Source organism: Calypte anna, chromosome 9 (assembly GCF_003957555.1).
Source record: "Calypte anna isolate BGI_N300 chromosome 9, bCalAnn1_v1.p, whole genome shotgun sequence".
In the NCBI taxonomy this organism is placed as follows: Eukaryota; Metazoa; Chordata; class Aves; order Apodiformes; family Trochilidae; genus Calypte; species Calypte anna.
The window spans coordinates 10,898,502-10,918,611 of NC_044255.1; the positions used below are offsets into that span (position 1 = coordinate 10,898,502).

Here is a 20,110-nt window from a genome sequence, read left to right on the forward strand (position 1 = left end):
GCCTTGGGGACAGTTGGGGTGCCCAGTGGAGTGAAGTCACCAGGGGCACCACTTTGAGCCTGCTGGGCAGTGTCCAGGTAAGATACAGCTGTGGGCAGAGGTGCTTGGTGAGTGCTCCTCTGTTCCTCTCTGTACACTGCAAATGAGAAACACAGCAACAAGCTATCATGGAAAAAACGTGTCCTTGCTGGAGCCATGCAGCTTCCCACCAGCTGTGCTGGAAGGACACGGTTGCACCCCGGGAGCGGTCTGCGCGCTCCTCCTGGCGGCTCTGCTGCTGAGCCTCTGGCCTCGCCCCCAGGCCACCCTCCAGACCCGCCACTGTGCCGGCTGGCTTCCAAAAATCACTGCAGCCACTGTGTTCTAAAATAGACACTGTGCTGCACTACACTTTGTTTGATCTACACCAGCACTACTGTTCAAGCCTGTGCATTCACTGGGGCAGATGAAACAAAAAGTAGGAATTAGCTGACATTTTTCAACATATGTGAAGAATTTCTTCTTTTTTTTTTTTTTTTTTTTCATTACAGGCTGATGAAATTTGAGATTTCAATCAAAATCTGAGATTTCAAAGTGCCAATGACTGAGTTTGAAAACAGAAGTTTGTTTTCTTTAAACTGAGTAAGACCAAGCCTTGCCTAGGAAATTCCTGCTGGTTGACCTCAGTGTCCTCCACAGGTCTGCTGGGCACAGACTAACGTTGCAAAGCTTTCTTCTGAACAGCAGGCCTGAATCTCTTTATTCTGAGGTTCACTTGGCACAGCAGGCAGGCAGGGCTGTAATTGCAAGGTTTTCAGGCTGCTTTGACTCAGGTGTGGGGGCAACTGCAGTGGGACCATTGGGGTCTTTCTGCCACATATGGACTAGTGCAGCACAGTGGAGATCTGTGCTGCTCTGCATTCCTATTGCATCCTCTGAAGCGGTGTGATTAGGGAACAAGTAGAGTTGGAGGGCTTTTTACCAGCTAGAATTATTCTCCAGCCTGTTTGTGCCTTCCAGGCAAAATGCAAAGGGAAGAGCATTAGGTCTGGTTCTTGTTTGTGAATTTAGTTCATGAATCACTTGTGAAGGGAACTTCACTATGGCTAATCTGTTGTAGTACACATGGGAATTTTTCACCTTAGAGACTTCATTTACCAGCCTGTTTGTTGCAGATTGTTTCATTAATGATATACTGAGTGACTGAAATGACTTTTGAAACAGGGTGCTTAATGTTGAGTAATATCTCTAAGTCACTCCTGTCTGGGACTTATCTTATAATTCTGCTTGACATTGAAGCTGGAAATCATGACACTTACAGAGCCTGAAATACATAAATATTTGTTAACTATGTGTGCATATATAGCTATTGAATAGCAGGCCTTGGGGTAATTTAAAAGTGTCACTAAACTCCCTTTGATACTGGCAGCTGAACATCCAGTACTTTCCATAGAAGGATTTGCACTCTGAGCAACAACTGCTGTGAAGGTGAGACAGACAGATTCTGTGGGTCTCCAGTAACTCTGCCTGGAGAAAGTCACTGCGATTTCCAGAAAAGAAAGCAAGGATTACTTCACTTGGTAATATTTTTAAGTCCACGAGTTCATTTGTATTGTGCAAATCTATGTAACAAGTCTGCCAGCAAAGTCAAAATCAAATAATCTTTTCAACTCTGAGATTAAGTTTTCCTTTTTTTTTTTTTTTTTTCTTTAATCAGGAAGCTTTTAAAATGTGTTTTCAGTAACAGCTTAAGACATCAACTCAAGTATGCAGGGTACTTTTTTTTAAATGTCACTGTCTCTGAACACATTTACTGTGGAAGTAGTTCAGCCTTATGTCTGAATACAGGAATACACTCATCACAGCTTAAGTGTAATTGTGATATGTACTGTTCTCCATTCTTTATATCAGTTTACTCTATCCTTTGGATTACAAATCATCTCAGCAGAAGCTGATCCTTACGTACATTGGCTGTATTCTTCCTCTGAGGTGTTAGGGCTCCTGAGTTAGCCTTGACTTTATGTGATCTTTATCACACAATCTGAATATTACATTTGAGCAACTCTCATATACCCTCAGTTTCCTATGTTTCACTGAAATCAGGTCAAATTATTTTTTTATTGTCCAAAGTACATCTAAAGATGAAAATATAGGATATGGCATGCTTCTGTTGGAGTAGAATACTTATAGTTTGAAGGAACATGCTTTTTGCTGGGGACAAAGGTGTTCTGCACAGAATATTTGGCTTCTGTGTTTAATCTTTGCATCTATAATGCACATTCTATAATGAACATTCTTTTTAACCAGATTGCTTAGCAAATGTGGTTTATAGTGCTCATTAAGACTGATTACTGTTCCAAACTGGCTTACTCTAAGCTATGTTTTTCTACCAGAGTACAAGAAATAATGTTTTGTAATTGTCATTATTACAGTTGGAAAATTTGTCGTTTTATTTCATTACTAAGTTGGTGCATTTGTGATGCTGACTGAGGCAGAGGAGGGAATGATGGTGTTGGGTGTCTGAAGGTAAGGCACTGCCTTTGGGCTGAATGGCAGAATTTGCTGTGCCAGACTCTTGCTGGCAGCATTTCCCTGGCACTGTCTGCTCATTAGGGCTCTGCTTCTATAGCAAACTTAAACACAGGGCCAGGTTCAGCCCTGTGAATGAACAAAGATAAACGTATATTAAGTTAAGCACATTCTTATGAGCTTTGCTAAATTTTTGATGAAGATTGTCTGTGTGTACAAAAGGTATCAGAGAAGCTGCCCAAAGAACCTGTTTACCTTTCACTCGTTATTTATATTGTTTCTGAGTACTTCAGATATAGCTGCTTGTTATCCACCTCATTGACATTTCATAGTTGTCTTTCCAAGCGCTGCTAAAAAGAAAAGCTCAGATTTTGGAACATTATGTGTGCCAATTATTGAATTCCATAGCCCCAGGACTGCAGATTCAGAGAGCCCAATGTATAAAGAGGGAAAAATTAAGCTTTTTCTTCTTGTACAAGTGGTATTCCTTAGTTCTTCAGGACAAAAGAGGAGAGAGGAAGAGAACAGATGTTTCCCAGCAAAGGGGGGATAATAAATGAGAAGTAGACTTAACACCTTACATGAAGGAAAACTACTTTTTCATATTTCATCAGCCAGGAGGGACACGGAAGGATTAGGTCTTGGGGGCAGGAGAAACTCATAGTAGAGAACTCCATAAAAGTGCTTACTCTGCAAAAAGATTGTGTGATCATTGTGTGATAACAATGATGTTTTCATTCTCCTGTAAAGCATATGTCATATACTCAAATGCCATGTTCCCTGACAGGAGAAATACCTCCAGCTTCCTACAAACAGAAGTTTTTCACCCTTGAAAGAAGAAATCTGCCTTGCAATAGAGGGCCTTTCCATGCAGAAGAAAACTTCTGCAGTGCCTGCCCCAGACACTCATTACTGAAACCAAGATTTGGCCTTATCATTATTTTGCTTTTCATTTTTACCAGATTTTTAGGTTTTAATTATTTTATTCTCCAGTCACAGATTCTACTAACCATCCCTTATCGCTTAATGACAGAATAAAATCAGAAGGTTAAAGCTATATATCAGGTGCTCTTTTTTCCCTCCACAAATAGAGTGTCCTGACTTCTAGTGCAATTTGTCAGAGAAGAGATACCATGTTAACAAAACATATATTGCCTTCAGATTTTCAGTTGGTTGTTGAACAGCTATGGAGCCATCTCAGATGAAGGCTGAGGTATATCAATAAATTACCTGTCCTAGGAGTGACTTTTGTTGCTTTCCAATCTGTTCAGTATTTTAGCATTCTCACTAACTCCATCACTTCTGTGAGGTTTTCCTTCAGCATATTGATGTCCAGCAGTCAGGTCCAGAGCCTACTGATAACACTATGAAAGGCCTTTAAATGCTAATAGTAGAGTGCAGTCTTTTGAAGCACTTGTTTATTTGTAGGATGTAGTCTTTTAAAGCATGTGTTTGTGTAGGAATTTGTTTGGTTTTTTTTTAGAATCTCAAGAATTTTAGAATTTTTAAAGGAATTCTAAAACTTCAATGAGAAGATTCTACAGTTTTCCATTGTATCAGGAGGTACCTGCAGTTATACTGGGCTACATTATGTCCTGCTGAATTTTGACACACAATGCTTAAGGCAGGTAGTTTCTATAATTGCAGCTCATTGAGTGCTTTTTGGTGCATGACTTGAACTGAAAACAATGTTCTCCCACTTGGAACATTCTTAGTCCACCAAATGAGAGGCTTTATTTGATGCCAAATAGACCTCTTCATTTTGCAGTCAATATTTTGCTGGGATTCCTGACTTAGTGGTTGCTACCAATTCCATGATTTTTCAATGAGCACTGTAGGCAGAACATTGATCTCATTACTTATAATTGATTTTTAATATAACTGGGATGCCTATTAGCATATATATTAAAGAACAAAATCAGTAATGGTGCTATTTTATTATTTTAAAATATAAAAGGCAATAAAATGGCAACAATAATTTTGCTGTGGTATAGTGTTTTCAGAGACAACACTAAACAAGAATTGGAGTTTCCTGTACTTAACAACATCTATGTTTGAAGATAACTACATTCAACACATTTCTAATCCTACAGGTGTCACAGTAATTTCTACTGAGAAACAAAAAACTTTATAAATGCTTTCTGCAAAAATGTACTCAGAATCAACTTTATTTATAGCTCACACTTTTTTTGCTAAAAATGCATAGTCATTACATATACAGTAGTCAGCATCCAAAGTGTACAAAGAGTAAATTTTGAAACCCTTCCAACAGAACCAAACAAAATTCACATTTTTTGTTCATTGCATGCACAGACCCTTAAATGTGGTACCTTATACTAAAGCGTGCTTGAATCTCTAGCAAACAGAACTGACTTTATAGAAACTGTTTCTCCATACTATTAGCTGCAGCTACAACCAGAAACCTAAGGTGTTCACATGAAATAGCAAAGCCCTACCTCAGAATCCTCTGTGTTCTGAGTACAGGAAGCAATTGCCCTGAAAGCAGAAGTCTGCTGGTGATGTTTCCTTACAGGGAACTGCAAGCAAAAGCCTGCTTCCTTTTGGTCATTAATTTATTACTGAATTCAGAGGAATGAAGCAGCAACAGGCTAAGCAACTTGTGAAAACAGTTTAACTCTATCCCACACCCAGCTCCAAAACACTGAACATCCTAAATAGAAATCTGTGTCTTTCAGTGCATGTGACACTTCCTCAGCATCTTGCATGTTATTTGAGAAAAGGATGAAGTTGGGTGTAAGTTGGGTGTTGGTTGGTCAGTATCCCTGACTTACAGGTGTCTAACAGAAGCTAAGAATATACTTGAACAAGGTGAATTTCTAACAGTAGAGGCTTTGACTTAATGAACCACTGAAATGTCTTTGATGTCTTTATCTTTTCTTTTTTTTTTTACTTTTTTTTCTCTCTCTTTTTTTTTTTAAATTTAATTTTATTTCTTTATTTTGGTCTCCACTACTGCTGCCAGTTAGAAAAGCTCTACTCAGTGATGCTGTTTGTTTATTCCAGTCTGTCCAGAAGAAGGGCAGAGTGGGTTAGCTGGATAATTAGTCAGGCTCCCAGCAAAATAAGAGTACACATATGTGATAAGAAGATCCAAGTTCAGTTTTTACTCAAGAACAGGATTGGCTCCATGTTGTTGGTTTTGGATAAGGGAGGGGAAAATAGAAAGGTGTTTGCTCAATATAATTTTATGTTCCCAAATGATTACACATGTTTATTTAAAAGCTTTATTTATTTAAGGTCTTTTTATTCTGATAAGAAGTAGCTTGAAGTAGACTAAAAGTCCCAGTAGCAACTAAGACACACTCATAGTCTTACAGACACAGATGGGAAATCTTGCTCCATTGTTTCACCGTAACTGGAATACAATCCATGGCTGAATGAACAAGCAACCACTGAGAATTTCTGAAGAGTACTTAACACATACATCTTTTCTCTTTATTCCCAACCCTTAAGCATCTAGTCAGCCTGTTTACTACTGCTTAGGTCTTTAGTGCCCCCCCCTTCCCCGAAGTGGAAATTTTGCCATCAGCTCCAAAAGACAGAGGACGTGAACCTCCAAGAGTATGGCAATGCTGAGGGCTTGTCCCAGGAGTTCATGGACTAGAGACATTCATGTTCCTCTCCCTGCGAGATGAGGAGCTACAGAAAAAGATAACATTCTCTCTGCCGGAGTTCAGTAGTATTTCTTCTTAGCACCTAGGAGGGTCTTTGCATTTTTGAGTGCTTTACAAACATTAGCTAGTCTTCAGAGCAACCCTGCGAGGTAGGTAAGGTATATTCTCCCCATCTTACAGATGTGGAAACTGAGTCACAGAGGGTCATATTCAACCCTGGTACGATTCCAGTGTTTTACATGAATTAAATTAAACATTAATAATATTAAAATTAAAATTAAAAATTAACACAGTTTAACCAATTTGCCCTAGATTATAGCACAGGTAGCGGCAAAGCAGGGACTGATACCAGCCACTTGGTGATTTTTAATCTCATAGGCAATGAAAACAGTATAATCTGGGCAATTACTACATGTATGATTTGCTTCTGTAAGGCATGTGGATGGTAATCAACAGAGTTAAGTGCAGTAATACTTTATGAATGTGCTGCCTCAGATAGTTTACTTAAAGTAAAACCTTCATACTGTCATTTTTTGCAAGTACACTGTTGACAAGAATCCAGCATAGTAGCTGGATTCAGTAAATAAATAACAAGCACAATGCTAGAACGACTAGGCAAAACTATCATTTAGCAAAAACCAATGTGCTTCTATTTTTGACTGCTAAATTTCTCCAAGTGCAGCATGCAGATGAAACCTTTCCCTTTGTTTCCAGACTGCAGATTCCAGTCTCGCTAATGAAGCATCTCAGAGCTGCACAGATATTCTGGTTAGTGACATTCAGATGAATACACTGCAGAAGAAGATATAGTGCATCATCACAGAATGCAAGCTGGTTACTACAGACTAGGTATGTTTATCAATCTTACACAAAGCTGAGCTCCAAGCTTACAGATTACTCAGAAGTGCCCAGCAGCCAGGCTTATTGAATATCTGCCAATGTGTAGACTGCAGTTCCAGGCACATGATGATTGCAAGGGAGGGTGTCTGTGCCACTGACACTTCAGAACTGGCCCCATCAACAATCAGTTCACATTGGCACAGGTACATCACTCAAAGATGGACAGACACGAAGACGTTTTTGGACCATCGCCTTATGTTCCAGTCCTCTCCTCGTCCCTCATCCCCACACAGATTCTACCATAAAAGGCCTGAAAAGCCTCTTTTGGCTTTAAAGGTGAGCTATGAGTCCACAGTTAGACATCCAGTCCTGCCCAAGCTTACAGACTTTGAGCCATGCATACTTTCACAGTAATAAGAGATCCTGTTCCCTTACAAGCCATACGAATGCTGACATTCATTTCTACATGAGCAAATTCAAGCACTATAATTATAGATGTCTTGTTCCACTTTTAACCTCTTTAACTTAGTTTTGTTCTGTCTGTATTTATGAAGACTGGCTATTGGACATGGCAAATGGAGCAATCATCTGCATACATGTCCTTCACTGAATAAACACAGACACTCAGATAGTATTTCCTTAGATACTATCCACACTTACTGTAACTTTTTAATTTGTAGCCACATTGTAAACAGACAAATGAATAAGCGTACATTAACTAGTGCTCCTACAATCTAATCACATCTCCCTGTACCCATTCATTCCTGATTCATACAGCCTGTTTACAATGGCTCAAACAGCAGCATTTGCAACCAGCATTTACCAATAATTTCACGAAGAGTTTGGGCCCATACACGTGCCTCAGCATTTTGCCAAAAGAAAGTTTTAAATGAAGCCATGTTCAGAGCCAGGTAGCAAATCTGCAGTGTGACTGGGGCTCACAGGCACCTCTGTTAACAGCAGTAAGATTCCAGTAAAATTGCAGTTGGTTGCAATCCAACCTTTATACTGTTATCTGTCGTTGAGATATATATAGATGACCCTGTGTGGCGTAACTGCAAATATCAAATGTATTTTTACAAGTTAGCAACAGCTTTTTTTTGACATTGCCTCTTGAGATGTCCTCTACATTGTGACTGACAAGCACAAATATAATTAATTATACAGTATGCGTTTAAAGCCTTTTTTTCCATTTGGCTTTTACTGTTGCTTGTTTCTGAGCTGTCTTCTAGTGCTGAGATCTGCTGTCCCTAGCCTTTTTGATTTATTTCTTAGCTTTTTTAATTGCTGGTTGGGCATGCCAGTGGCATCTCTGAGGCAAACCTTTTCTACATAATTAGTTTTGAAACTTGGATGAGTCATTGGGCTCTAACTATGCCTCTATTATTTTAACTTGAATACAGCACATCTCAAAGATTTTGGCCTCTTTTTGCAGTTCTGGAAATCCATAGGAAAGCATTGTTGCAGGTCTTGATATATTTGCTTTCTGTTGAGAATTTCCAGGGATTTTCCACAATATAAAGCACATTTCAAGCATGACAGGGTTGTGAACCAGCCTCTTCTCCCAGTGGTGTAGATAATTTTCTGCTTTATTGGCATTTGAATAAAGCAATGCCATATTTATGATAAAAGTTAATGAAAATATGTAAAATTAAAATTACTTCATGTAGTTTTAATTTTCTTTTAATGCAGGTTGGCAAATGAAAATGGAACACAGACAGCCACACAGGGCTGTGCTGTTTTTTTATGGCCCATCAGTGATAATTCAAGAGGCTACAGTTTGGGAACTGCTGTTTCAGAAAATTCTTGCCAATCTCCCTAAGAGACCACATGTGACCCTGCCACAAATTATATACTAGCAGAACTGTGGCTGGCAAAGAATACATATTTTTTTAGGCTATTTTCATAATTCACTGAGAGTCTGAAAGATTCAAGCTATTATAGTTAAAATAGGCTGAGCTAAAAGGTAAAATGAAGTGGTTATAATTTTCTTTTAGCTTATGCACTTTCATAGGGAAATTTTCACAAAGCTGACATTGGTACCGAATATATCAATTACAGTTTTGGGTGATAATTTTGACCCATAGTAAGGATTTGACTTGATGATTCTTAGCTATACTCCTTCCTGTATTCCCATTATAAACAAAGGGGGCTTTGTCTTACAGAAGACTATGGGACTCAAGACATTTTCTTGGGGTTTGGATGACATGTTCACGAAAGTGAGAAACTCCAAGCAGAAATGTGTTTTCACAATAAGGGCACAGAGGCTGAGTTAAAGAGCTGCTACACTATTGTGCAGTATGACACCAGAATTTCCTAAAGAAAGTACCACCTGTCTATTTGAAAATAGGGTATAGAAGCAGTTTCTCACGTAAATTTCAAGTTGTGACCCCTTGTGTAATATTATTGCACACTTGTTCTGTCAGACAAAATCAAAATATATCTGTTTAAAATCTGCACATAATTTAAAAAAATGTCTCTTTATATAAAGAGTAAGTTCAATCTGTAGTTAGCTGTATGTTGAGTGAGAAGGATAATACCTGGGTTGTTGTGAAAAGGTGCTGCTTTGGAAAGTATCTCATCATTCTTGTCTTTGAAACCCCCTCAAGCTTTTGAAAGAGGACTTCAAAACACACAGTTATAGCCACAATTAATCAAAATAGGAAAAGGTGGGGAATGATGAGAAAATGCCAGTAACCAGTGCTTGCAGATGCAGGTTTTAGGTCCTGGACTCAGATTCAGCAGTACCTTATTCTGCAACTAATTTTAGGTTGGTAAGTCTGACAGAGATCTAGTTAAAGAGCAGAAGAAACCAGTTCCATGTAATTCTTTAACTGATCCAGAATAAGATCTCATGCATCAATTATTCTCTTTACATTCACAGAACTCCCACTGAGCTTGACAGGGGCTTATAGAAAGTCTGGCATCTGACTTTTAAAGGGCTGATTTGGGGGTGTTTTACCAGGGAAGATAGAGGCCCCTTAGCAACCCCCTTAACACAACAGATGTTTTTGACATGCTGAGGGAAGAGCCAGGCCATTATGCAGCACCCTTCTTCTCCCCTCACCCCTGCTCCAAACTAGTTTGACCCCTTTCTGGTTCAGTTATTTTACGTATTCTTTTTTATTTTAGTATATGAATGGCTACACCAGCCATGCACTGCCTGTCTAATTCATGTCTCTTCATCAACTGGTAAATCTGTAATAATTCACAGCTGTTTTTCCTCTCTCTGTTATATCTATTGTTCCCTGGCTTGAAGAGGCTGCAAGACCTTAGAAACTATAGATAGCTATCGATTTGTTTGCATTTAAAATCCAGTATGTGGCTGCAAAGCCTGTTACAGTATCACAGAGGAAGATAAATGTCAGTGCATAATCTGCTAGGAAATTTCATACAGGAGTAGATTAAAAGTCTATAAGTATTCATTGCACAAGTGTCTTCAGGTGTATATATATATATACACATATATGTAGCTAATAAGTATGTAGCTAAATATATAAATATATATGTATACACAGAGCTAGTTTAAACCTAATTGTTATTAAATTAGTAGGTGGCATTCAGAGTTCATGCATTCTTCCTAGTAGCAGAGCTAAATTATTTCAGCTTATACTCTAAGCAGCAACATACCAGTAAGCGTTTGCTTGCTTCCCCTGGTAACCTAGTAGTTTAAAGAGCACGAGCAGTTCCACCATGGTCATTCTCTCTGGCAACCCTTCGTGAAAGGGACCTGGCTCTTCCACAGGTGTGTTTCCCTGCGGCTTCACAGCATCTTCAGGACGTGGTGGAGCCAGTCTGAGGGTCACCAGTCTGAAAGTCATCAGCCCTCTCCGGTCTCCAGCTCAAGGGTCACTGTCGTGATGGTCACTGTCCCAAGGGTTGCTGGCCCAACTAATCCTGCTTGCAGAGGTCTGTAACATTGAGGAACCTCCTGACGACCACAGCCAGGCAGAACGTGAGTAATAGCATATACCCCACAGTGCCAAGGTAGGTGGGGGCGGCCAGGGGTGCCTTGAGGAACTCGGCCAGCCCATCTTCCACATAGTGCACCTGGTCGTAGATGCTCAGGAAGGTGAAGATGTGGAAGAGCTGGTGGCTGTGTCCCACGATGTCGAACAGTCCTGGCTGGATACGCTCAGGGATTTTGCTGACGTTGAAGAAGGCAGCCACCAGCAGCCAGAAGTAGCGCCGGTAGAAATAGACGAAAAGCGTGGGGTTGCGGGTGCGCAGGTCAAAGAGGAGGCTCTCCAGCATGATGGGGCAGGCCATGCTCAGTGGCATGGCGAAGACGAAGGTGCGCACAGCGAAGGGGTAGGCGCAGCAGGCGGCACGGCTGCGGCAGCAAGCGGCCGTGCAGCCCACAGCCAGTGCCAGGGCCACGGGCAGCACCAGAGTGCGGTAGGCCGCGATGGGCAGACTGCAGTCCAGCTGCCAGCCCAGCTGCTGCTGCACGTAGTGGCTCATGGCGCTAGCGTCCAGCAGGCTCAGCCCTGGCAGCAGGTAGTAGGAGTAGGCCACGGTGCTGGCAAAGCCGTAGTAGCTGATGGAGGCATAGTCCAGGTAGAAGAAGGCGGCGCGGAGGCGCGGGGAGAGGCAGCTGAAGAGGTGGGCTGTGCAGCTCATGGCGAAGGTGAGCAGCACCCCCGAGGCGTAGCACCAGAGGGGCAGCAGAGCCGGGTGGTGGAAGGGCACGTCCCCGGCGCCCCGCAGCAGCAGCAACCGCCCGAAGCGGCTGAGAAAGAGCAGCAGCGGGATGAAGTGGGTCCAGAAGTTGAGGGTCTCGTTGGTGGGCTGCAGCACCGAGGCCAGGCACTCCTGCGCCGAGCAGTGCAGCCGCCGGTAGCCCGAAAGGATGAAGCACTCCACGAAGTCCTCGGGCACCTCGTCCCATCGCAGCAGAGCAGCGGGGCGAGGAGGCGGTGTCGCCTCCTCCTTGTCCCCCTCGCCCGCCGGCATGCTGCTGCTGCTGCTGCCCTCGCCGGACCTGGGCTCCCTCGTCGCACCCGGCCCGCCGCCCGCCGCCACCTCGCCCCGCCGCCGCTGCCTGGGAGAGGTAGAGCCGCTGCTCCCGCAGCCGCCGGCGGAGGAGCCGCGGTGGCTCTGCGCTTCTTCTCCTCCTCCGCCACCGCCCCCGGCAGCATCACTCATTGCAGCAGGGGCAGTGGCGGCACCGCCGCGGCTCCTCCCGCCTCGCCGCCCGGCATCGCGGTAACTGGAAACCAGCGGCGCATCCAGTGCTCCCGGGGAGCGGGGAGAGACGCCCCCGCCGCCCCGGGTAGGGTTTCCCGGGGAGAGAGGTGTTGGACACCCGAGCCAACGTTAATGATTGATGCGGCCGCAGTGGTGGCGGTTGGGGGGCGGGCCCGGTAGAGCCCCGCGTCCACTCCGGCCGATCCTCCCCGCAGCAAGGTGTGCTGCGGGGCCCGGGCAAAGCGGGCCGCTCAAGGGCCCTCTCGACCGGTCCCGGGTGCAAGGACACGAGCAGAACCCCCCACTGCACGGGGCCCTGCTCACAGGGGCGGCTTGGCACAAAAGCACAAAGCGGGGGAGGGAGGGCACTGGAGGCCCGGGGGGGCTGCGGATCCGGCCGCCCAGCCCCGCGGCTGCGCCAGCGAGGGTGGTGACAACCCCGAGTAAGGGGAGGGTGACCCCGCGGGGTCAGGGCATCCCTGTCAGGCAGGGCAGACCAGGGAGATAGCCCCAGACAGGGGTCATCTGGCAGCTGGGCGGATTTCTGCCGCGTGTGCAGCGAAGCTGCCTGAGACCTGGTTTCTTTGATGACACTGTCTCATGCAATTAATGCAGACCTTATTTCAGGCTTAACATTCCCAGCCAGGCTGCGAAGGGGGTACGTCTCCCTGACATATCGGGCACGCACCTGGGACCCACCTTACCTCTGCTCTCCAAGTGGAGTGGCTGGGACGGGCACTCGGTAACCGTCTGACAGCAGCTGCTCCGAGTTGATCCTTCATTTACCGGTGGAGCGGTTATGCAAGAGGATACTGTTATATAATCCAAATATAAAAATACAAGGAAAAGCGCTGTGAGCGTGTTCCTGTACCTTGACACGCATGAAGTAAAGAGAAGGCTGTGCAGAAAGGTAAGTTGCAGGCTCAGGTGGGAGCTGGAATAAGGAATTGCTCTCTGCTGTTTCCATGTGTTTCCAGTTTGTTTGAACTCAGATGGTCTTAGACAACCAATAGCCCTAGGTTTTCGAAGGTTTGTATTACACTGTGATATCTAGATAAATACACATAAATTACACTGTGGTATCTAGATAAATAAAGCAGGGCCCAATGAAATTAGGCTACTCTGTCCAAAGATTTTTATAAAAATCTTCTATTCAATAGCAAACCATGACAACATGCAAAGTTACCAGAACAAGGAGATAATCAGAAATACAGTTTTAAAAACTGGCACAAAACCCAGCAAAAATGTGTTGCTCAAAGTGATTTTCAATATATTTTTCATTACAGTCAAAATATTGATTTTACAGAACTGTCAGAAGTAGGGCAGGCTGGTGACACTGCTTATAGTCTTTATAAAAATTACACAGGAGTCCTGCTAGATAAATAAGCACAACTGACCAGTGCTGAAAAGCCAAGGGGAAGAGTAAAATATTAAACTAAGAGACTTGTTTTTTAGATAATGGACCTAACGTGCTTTGATGCCCACATGTTCCAGAGGGCAGGAGGGTAGGGGTTGCGCCTGGTGGCATGCAGGGACATGCCAGCTGGACACTCCTGAAGGAGTGACTGACAGAGGGCTCTGCATTATCTGCCTGCCCTCAGCCTCAGCTGAGCTGGGAGTGAGCAGGGCCCTGCTTGCTTGGGCTCTGCCGTGTTTGATCTAGGGAGACAAAAGACTCTTTGGGGCTAAGCGAAAAATGCTCAGCCTGATAGATCTCAGCACCCTCATGGGGCTGCTCTGCACTAGCAAGGACAACCTGCAGAGGACACAGGCTGAATGCTAAACCATTTGCTGCATCACTGTAGATGCACTGGGTGGTGAGGGGTCTGTTAGAAGATAACTCGTCCTCCCCTGCCTTGCTCACAGCACAGAATACCACACCACACACAGGGGCACTCCTCAGTAGGGCTCTGGTGGCTATTTCTACTAATCCCTGCGTGGTGCTTCCATTTAAGTCAGGGAGCCATTGCAGGCCCCAGGGAGGAGAGGAGCAAAGAGACCATGATCTTCAGCCTCCCTTGTCAAGGTTAGATAAGTAGAGGTGGTTGACTGGGAGCCATGTGGTTTTAGACCTGCACTGAAGAGCCTGTTGGAAAGCCACCAGCAGCTGTTGCAACAGATGGTGTCTAAAAAACAACAGCATTGGCTGCTGATTGGGAACTGTTGGCCTTGTAGCAGCAGGGCTTGTTCAACACGTTCTGACTTTCCTACAACCCCCAGACTTTCAGGGATGTGGGAGGCATTCAGTCCTCTTGCCTAAGGGGGTACTGAGGTGTCACCTGGCTTCCTGGGAGGGACACCCACTGGGTTTGTGTTTTTATGGGGGCACAGCCCAGACTGGGAGGAGCAGGTGGAGTTTGCTTGTGGTTTGAGACGGACACAGCCCTGGTGGGGCTACATTCACACGTAGTTCATGGAGGACAATGTCACATGACTGTTACATGGTAGGTAAGAGAAAATCAGGGCATTTGGAGTTCATAGAGAGGGGTCCATGTAATGTAGTGCACAAAAAAGGCCTCAGTGCATTTCTCTTATATTTAGAAGGGCATGGTTAGCATATACCAAGGTTTCTTCTAGCATGCATAGAATTTTCTGCAGGCTTTGTCTCCAAATAACCTGTGTGAAAACTCTTAAAACACTGATGAAGGCTCTGCCTAATGGAGTAAGTATTGAAAGATAATGTTAATCAGCGTTGGCTGAAGAGTCAAAGAAAAAGATGTGCCAAAATACTGTATGTGGATTTGTTTCTATATTATACTTTTGTTTTATTTATTGTTGAAGTCCTTTCACAAGGTATCACTTTGTCTGAAATATCAAGAGCACTATAAGAAATCCTGAATTACTTCAAGCCACCCCAATAAAATTATAGCTTTTAATTAACAAGAACAAAAAAAGCTCACTTGCTCATTTAATCTTTTTCTCTGTAACACATTCAGTACTAAGGAAGAGGTCTTACTGAGACCTCCTTTTATCCATTGCTTTTCTGAGTCAGTAAAGAAATTAACTTAAATATACCACCAGACAGAAACTCCTCTTGTGTACAAGCAATGGTGGTGGCTGGAAGATTGAAGATGCTTTTGAAGATACACCTTCAGCCTCACCCAGTTCAACCCACTCACACTGGCAAATATCAATCTTAAAAGCTCTTGTTTGACATAATCCTTTACCATACATCTCTATTTCTCTTCCATTCCTTTTCCTTTCTATATATTCACTCTCAACATAGATTTTACTGATTTATTTCTTGGTAAGAAATTTTATCTGAAACAAAACTTTTAACCTCTTTGTTTGCTCTGGAATTTTATCCTTCTCCACTATAATTTCTTCAGTAAAACTGTTTCTGTTCTGACACCTTTGGAACCCCTCTGAGTCATGGTAGAATTTGGCTCTATTTATTTACAAAGAGCAGGTGTTACAGAATGAGCCTTCAGCCTCATTTAACTTTGTTTTGTGTAGCTCATGCTCGCTGTTTCTCTGGGAGAGCATCTTAACAGATATGCAGACAAACATGGTCCTTTTGTCCTATGTGATTTTCTTTTTTAATCCTTCCCCAAGTGTTTATCAAGCCCATAAAAATAATATCCTTATGGTTAACTTTCTATTGCAGTGATTATTATCTTTTGTAATAATAGGGTGGGCACAGTGCTTCGATCCAATATTGAAGAGATTAACTTGCCTTTAGAGATTCTATCCCACTATCTTTTTTTTGGACTGGATAAACAGGAAAAATTGCATCATTTTCTCCTTCTCGAGTAACAAATTAGGGGCAATTATACTTTATAAACATAATTCCTTAATAGATAAAGAAAAGTGAAAGTGATACTTGTATTAAAAAGCCACACTTAGAGGTGTGAAAAGCTAAATAAGGTACATGAAGTAACAATAACCAATACATCATAGTTGTACAGCAATGTTCATTTTAACCTCTTTTTCACCAGGAGCTTCTAATTTTTTGCTCTCTTTACATTCAAGTTGAGTATTTTCAGATTTTTGTTCCTTATGCTTTAAAAAACATAAAACCAATCTGAAATAATCTGAAAAAACTTTGAACAGCAACCCTTCACATTTTAGGAAATTTTTCTGAATATTTGGATGCTGTGTTTTTCAAATTCTTGTTTTTGAAAGATTTTGTGTAACACTTGTGTTGTTCTGGACAGCAGCAAATCCAAATATAAGCACTGCATCAAAATTAGTTTTCCTGTGATGAAGAATAGCACACGGGGGGTATGGCTATTTAATATATGTTTTCCATGGTCAGCACCCACTACTGTCCCACTTACCAGGATCTCACAGCAAGGGCAAAATACTTGTCATCTGTTGCACAACTGAACCCTTACGTATAAAGTGCATGTCTAAATTGTTTTGTTTGTATGTGCTGAGTGTTTTCCAGAGTGCAAATTGCTACTCACTGTTAGTAAGATGAAAGGAGGAACTCTTCGTATGAACAAAGGGAAGATTGCTGTTGCACTCATCTTGAATTTCCATGCTTTTAAACAGCTGATAAATTTGCACATCTGGATTCCAGACACGTAAGCCAATTTACTCTGACAAGGAGCTGAAGGAGAACTTTTGAAATTAAGTTTTGATATTCATTTGATATTCACACTAATGCCTGTAAAATACACCAGAAATTACCAACCTTTGTCAGCCAGACATTACCAGTCAGATGTTGCTGCTGTGACTGGTCTCCATAATGGGCCTCACAGCTTGATGAGTCCCAGGGAGAGAAAAAACACAGGTTCCCCAATAAGACACATGTGCCAGCACAGTGGTGGGATCCTGGAAAGGACAGTGGGTGTTGACTGGCAGGGCTACAGCAGGGGTCACAGCTGAGAGATGGAAAGGCATAAGCACTGAGAGACAGAGCAACACAGAGACTGCTCCAGCTTAGAGAGGGAGACCAGTGCTGTAGAAAAAATTCCAGGCTGCTGAGAACATCAGAGCCACACAGCTCTCTCCCAGCCACCCTGTGGCTCTTTTTTCTTATGCTGGGGGTCCCAGCTAACACATCTCATTTCAGTCCAGTGGCTCCAAGCAGCCCAGACTACCTGTGCTTTGGCTGCGCCTGCTGCCTGCCTCTCTCTCATCTCATTGCTGCCCCGCTCTCCTCTCACGCTGCACAGCTTCCCAGCAACACACAAGTACATGGAGGAGTGTGCAGCCACCTGTTTTGAGAATCTTTACCTAGCAGTTTTCTGTCTCAGAAGTGGGAGGAGATGAAAGGTAGAATAAGGAAAAGAAGCTGGGAGACTGCTTCTTAAGCAATGGTGAAACATGGCACACAGCCTGTGGCTTTAGGGATCTGTGGACGACTACCAAGAGCACAAAATGACTCACAATTACACACCTGTACACCCAACAGCTACACTTCTGTCCTACTCCTGATCTGACAGCCTTGTGTCCTCAAACATGCTTCCTTTGCTACAGGGTAGGGAACTTCCACAGCACTTTAAATTCCTCCTCTTCCCTCATACCCACCTTTGCAAAAGGATTGCAACCATTCAGCTATGATTTGGCCTGGCGTGAGAGCAAAAGAGATCCCCTCTGAAAGTGGGGAAAACACAGCCTGAAAGACAAAGGTAATGCATTGCAATGTGTGGTTTACTTAATGCAGCTTATTGTTAATTATTTATGATAATTCATGATAGTCCCTAATATATTGCCTAATGATATCTGTCACTGTAACAATAGTTAATAAACAGCTCCCAGACCTGCCACCAGACCTACTGCATTAAAGTGAAAAATGTCTGGTAATTTCTTTTTAATATTATCATTAGCCTACCCTTTCCAGCATTAACTCTCCATAGATTTCTACATCTCACTGCTTCCTTTCCTTCTCTCTCTCCCCCTTTCTCCTCCCGTTCTCTCCTTCCTTTCTCTCCTTTCTCCTCCCTCTCCCCTTTCTCTGCCATTAAGCCCAAGACACTCACATGTGTTGTCATTCACTAACTGTACACAAGTGCTACTGTACAACTGTAATGTGTTATAAATAGCACAGATTCAGGACAGTTCATTCTGAAAAATTATCTTTAGAGATGACCTTTGAAGCTCTAACTATATCTTTCATGTTTTTCACAGTGTGCCCTGCATCATGATGCTCTTAGTTTTGTGCAGTTTATGAATTACAAAAGAGTGTAGAAGGCTGAGCAGTAAACAATGAGTTGGATAATTAAAAAGGATTAATGAGGTGGATTAAATAAAGGGATTGAGGCCAAATGGAGCACAAATTTTCAAAACATTAATGGCCTCAAACCTCTAGTATCCAAGGGCACATTTCTCTTTTCATCTAGATGTTTGCTTTTTATCCAGAAGTGTCAGTCTTTCATATTTATTATTAATGCAATCCCAGAGGAGCTGAGAAGCATGTTGTGTCTCCTCCTGCAGCCCTAAATGCCCCTTCTATCCAGTAGAAGTTCCCGAGCTTGTTTACTTCCAACTCATTGCTGCACCTGTTTGCACTACTGTGTTAAAAAAAATCCAGCAGCAGATCATGGCTGACACTAACCCTGTGCCTCTGCAAGCTGGTGAAGAAAACAGTGAGAAAGATGGGCAAAGAGGACTTGACTTGTATTCTGAAGCATAAGATCCTGCCTGATCCTTTGCTAAACTTCCTTGTCCAACACCATCTCTTCCTATGGAATGGGTCCTCTTGTGGGCAAGTTGAGAGCTCAGTGAAGCCTAAAAGAACCGATGGAAATGTTCCAAAATCCTACTGTCAAGGAGCAGGGTTTTTTTCTCTCTCCTTCCCTCCATTCTACTTCAGGCCTTGGGGTCCCCACAGGAAGATGTGCAGGTGGTTGCAGAACTGGAGAACTGTCCTCCAGAGCAAAAGGCAAGACCCTAAATGGTAAGGTAGTGTGTCAGCTGTAGGTATAGAAAATACTTATCATTGTAATTGCTTATTTGCTGAAGGGAGCTCAATAAACATGTGATACCTCTTGCCTTAGCTGCTTATCCATTACCAGAAAATGTTTGCATGGTTGTTTTGCAAAAGGTGGAAGAAGGCTCAAAAAACAGGCAGAAATGAGGATTTCTGCCTTCTCACCTTTGTGGCTACAGCACTGTCTGGCCAACCACTTATTTGATTGCAGGGTAAGGGAATTTGTATTCGCAGACTGGTTATTATCATTTTACTATTTCTTGTGTGACTTAGGAAATAGAAAACACGCAACACGGTAAATTTCACGTCAGGCCTGCGGGGAGGTGCAGCCGGCGGTGGCGCTGCCCGGCGGTGGCGCCCCCTGCTGGAGCGCGCAGTCACGGCGGCGGATCGCGGCGGTACCGAGACTCCCGTGGAGCTTCTCGGAACACGAAACCGCCGTAGTTTCCACTCGTCCATGCGCTGCTGGTCGTATAAGTTGACGTTGCTGGGCGTTTTCCAGAGGCTTGGGAGGCTTCTCTCCTCTCTCCTCCAGCTTTCGAGAGTCTTGGTTTTAGTAACGCTGTAGTGTTACTGCCCCTGACGAACGTACAGGACATCAAGCGCCAGGACCTGCACTTAGGGCAGCAGCTATGAATACCTGTAACTAAACTTTCACCCTGAAAATAGCTACTGAGAGTGCAGCAGGCTCTAGTCAGACGGCTCCACATGCAAGGTGGACACATGCCTGCAAAAGGCGATATTTCCTGAAGGTTTTACCCTTCCTTCTGAAATTCCAGTCCCCTGCGTTTGCCACTGCCCTTCTCACCCTCTCCTTTTGCTTTCTTTTTGCCTCTTCTGGATGCTTTCACTTCATCCCCCACTGACAGATGGGGTTATTAGTGCAGACCCTGCTCTCTCCTGTCCCTCACAGGGCAGTAGGCATCAGGAGTTGGTGGGTTTAAAGCTGTCTTCATTTATGTTTATCTGCTGTCTTTTCCTTAAATATTAACTCAACACCCTGGAATCTTCCACATTATAATAAAAATCCAAAATAGTCCAGGATTGCAAGACTCGT

General features: G+C 43.3%; 1 protein-coding gene across 1 annotated transcript; it reads right to left on the reverse strand.

Moving 5' to 3' along the window:
• Positions 1-4,643: 4,643 nt before the first annotated feature.
• PAQR9 (progestin and adipoQ receptor family member 9) lies at positions 4,644-12,676 on the reverse strand. Its single transcript, XM_030456088.1, has one exon. It carries the CDS (start codon positions 12,129-12,131, stop codon positions 10,875-10,877), a length of 1,257 nt encoding a protein of 418 aa, XP_030311948.1. The 5' UTR covers positions 12,132-12,676; the 3' UTR covers positions 4,644-10,874.
• Between the last annotated feature and the right edge of the window lie 7,434 nt (positions 12,677-20,110).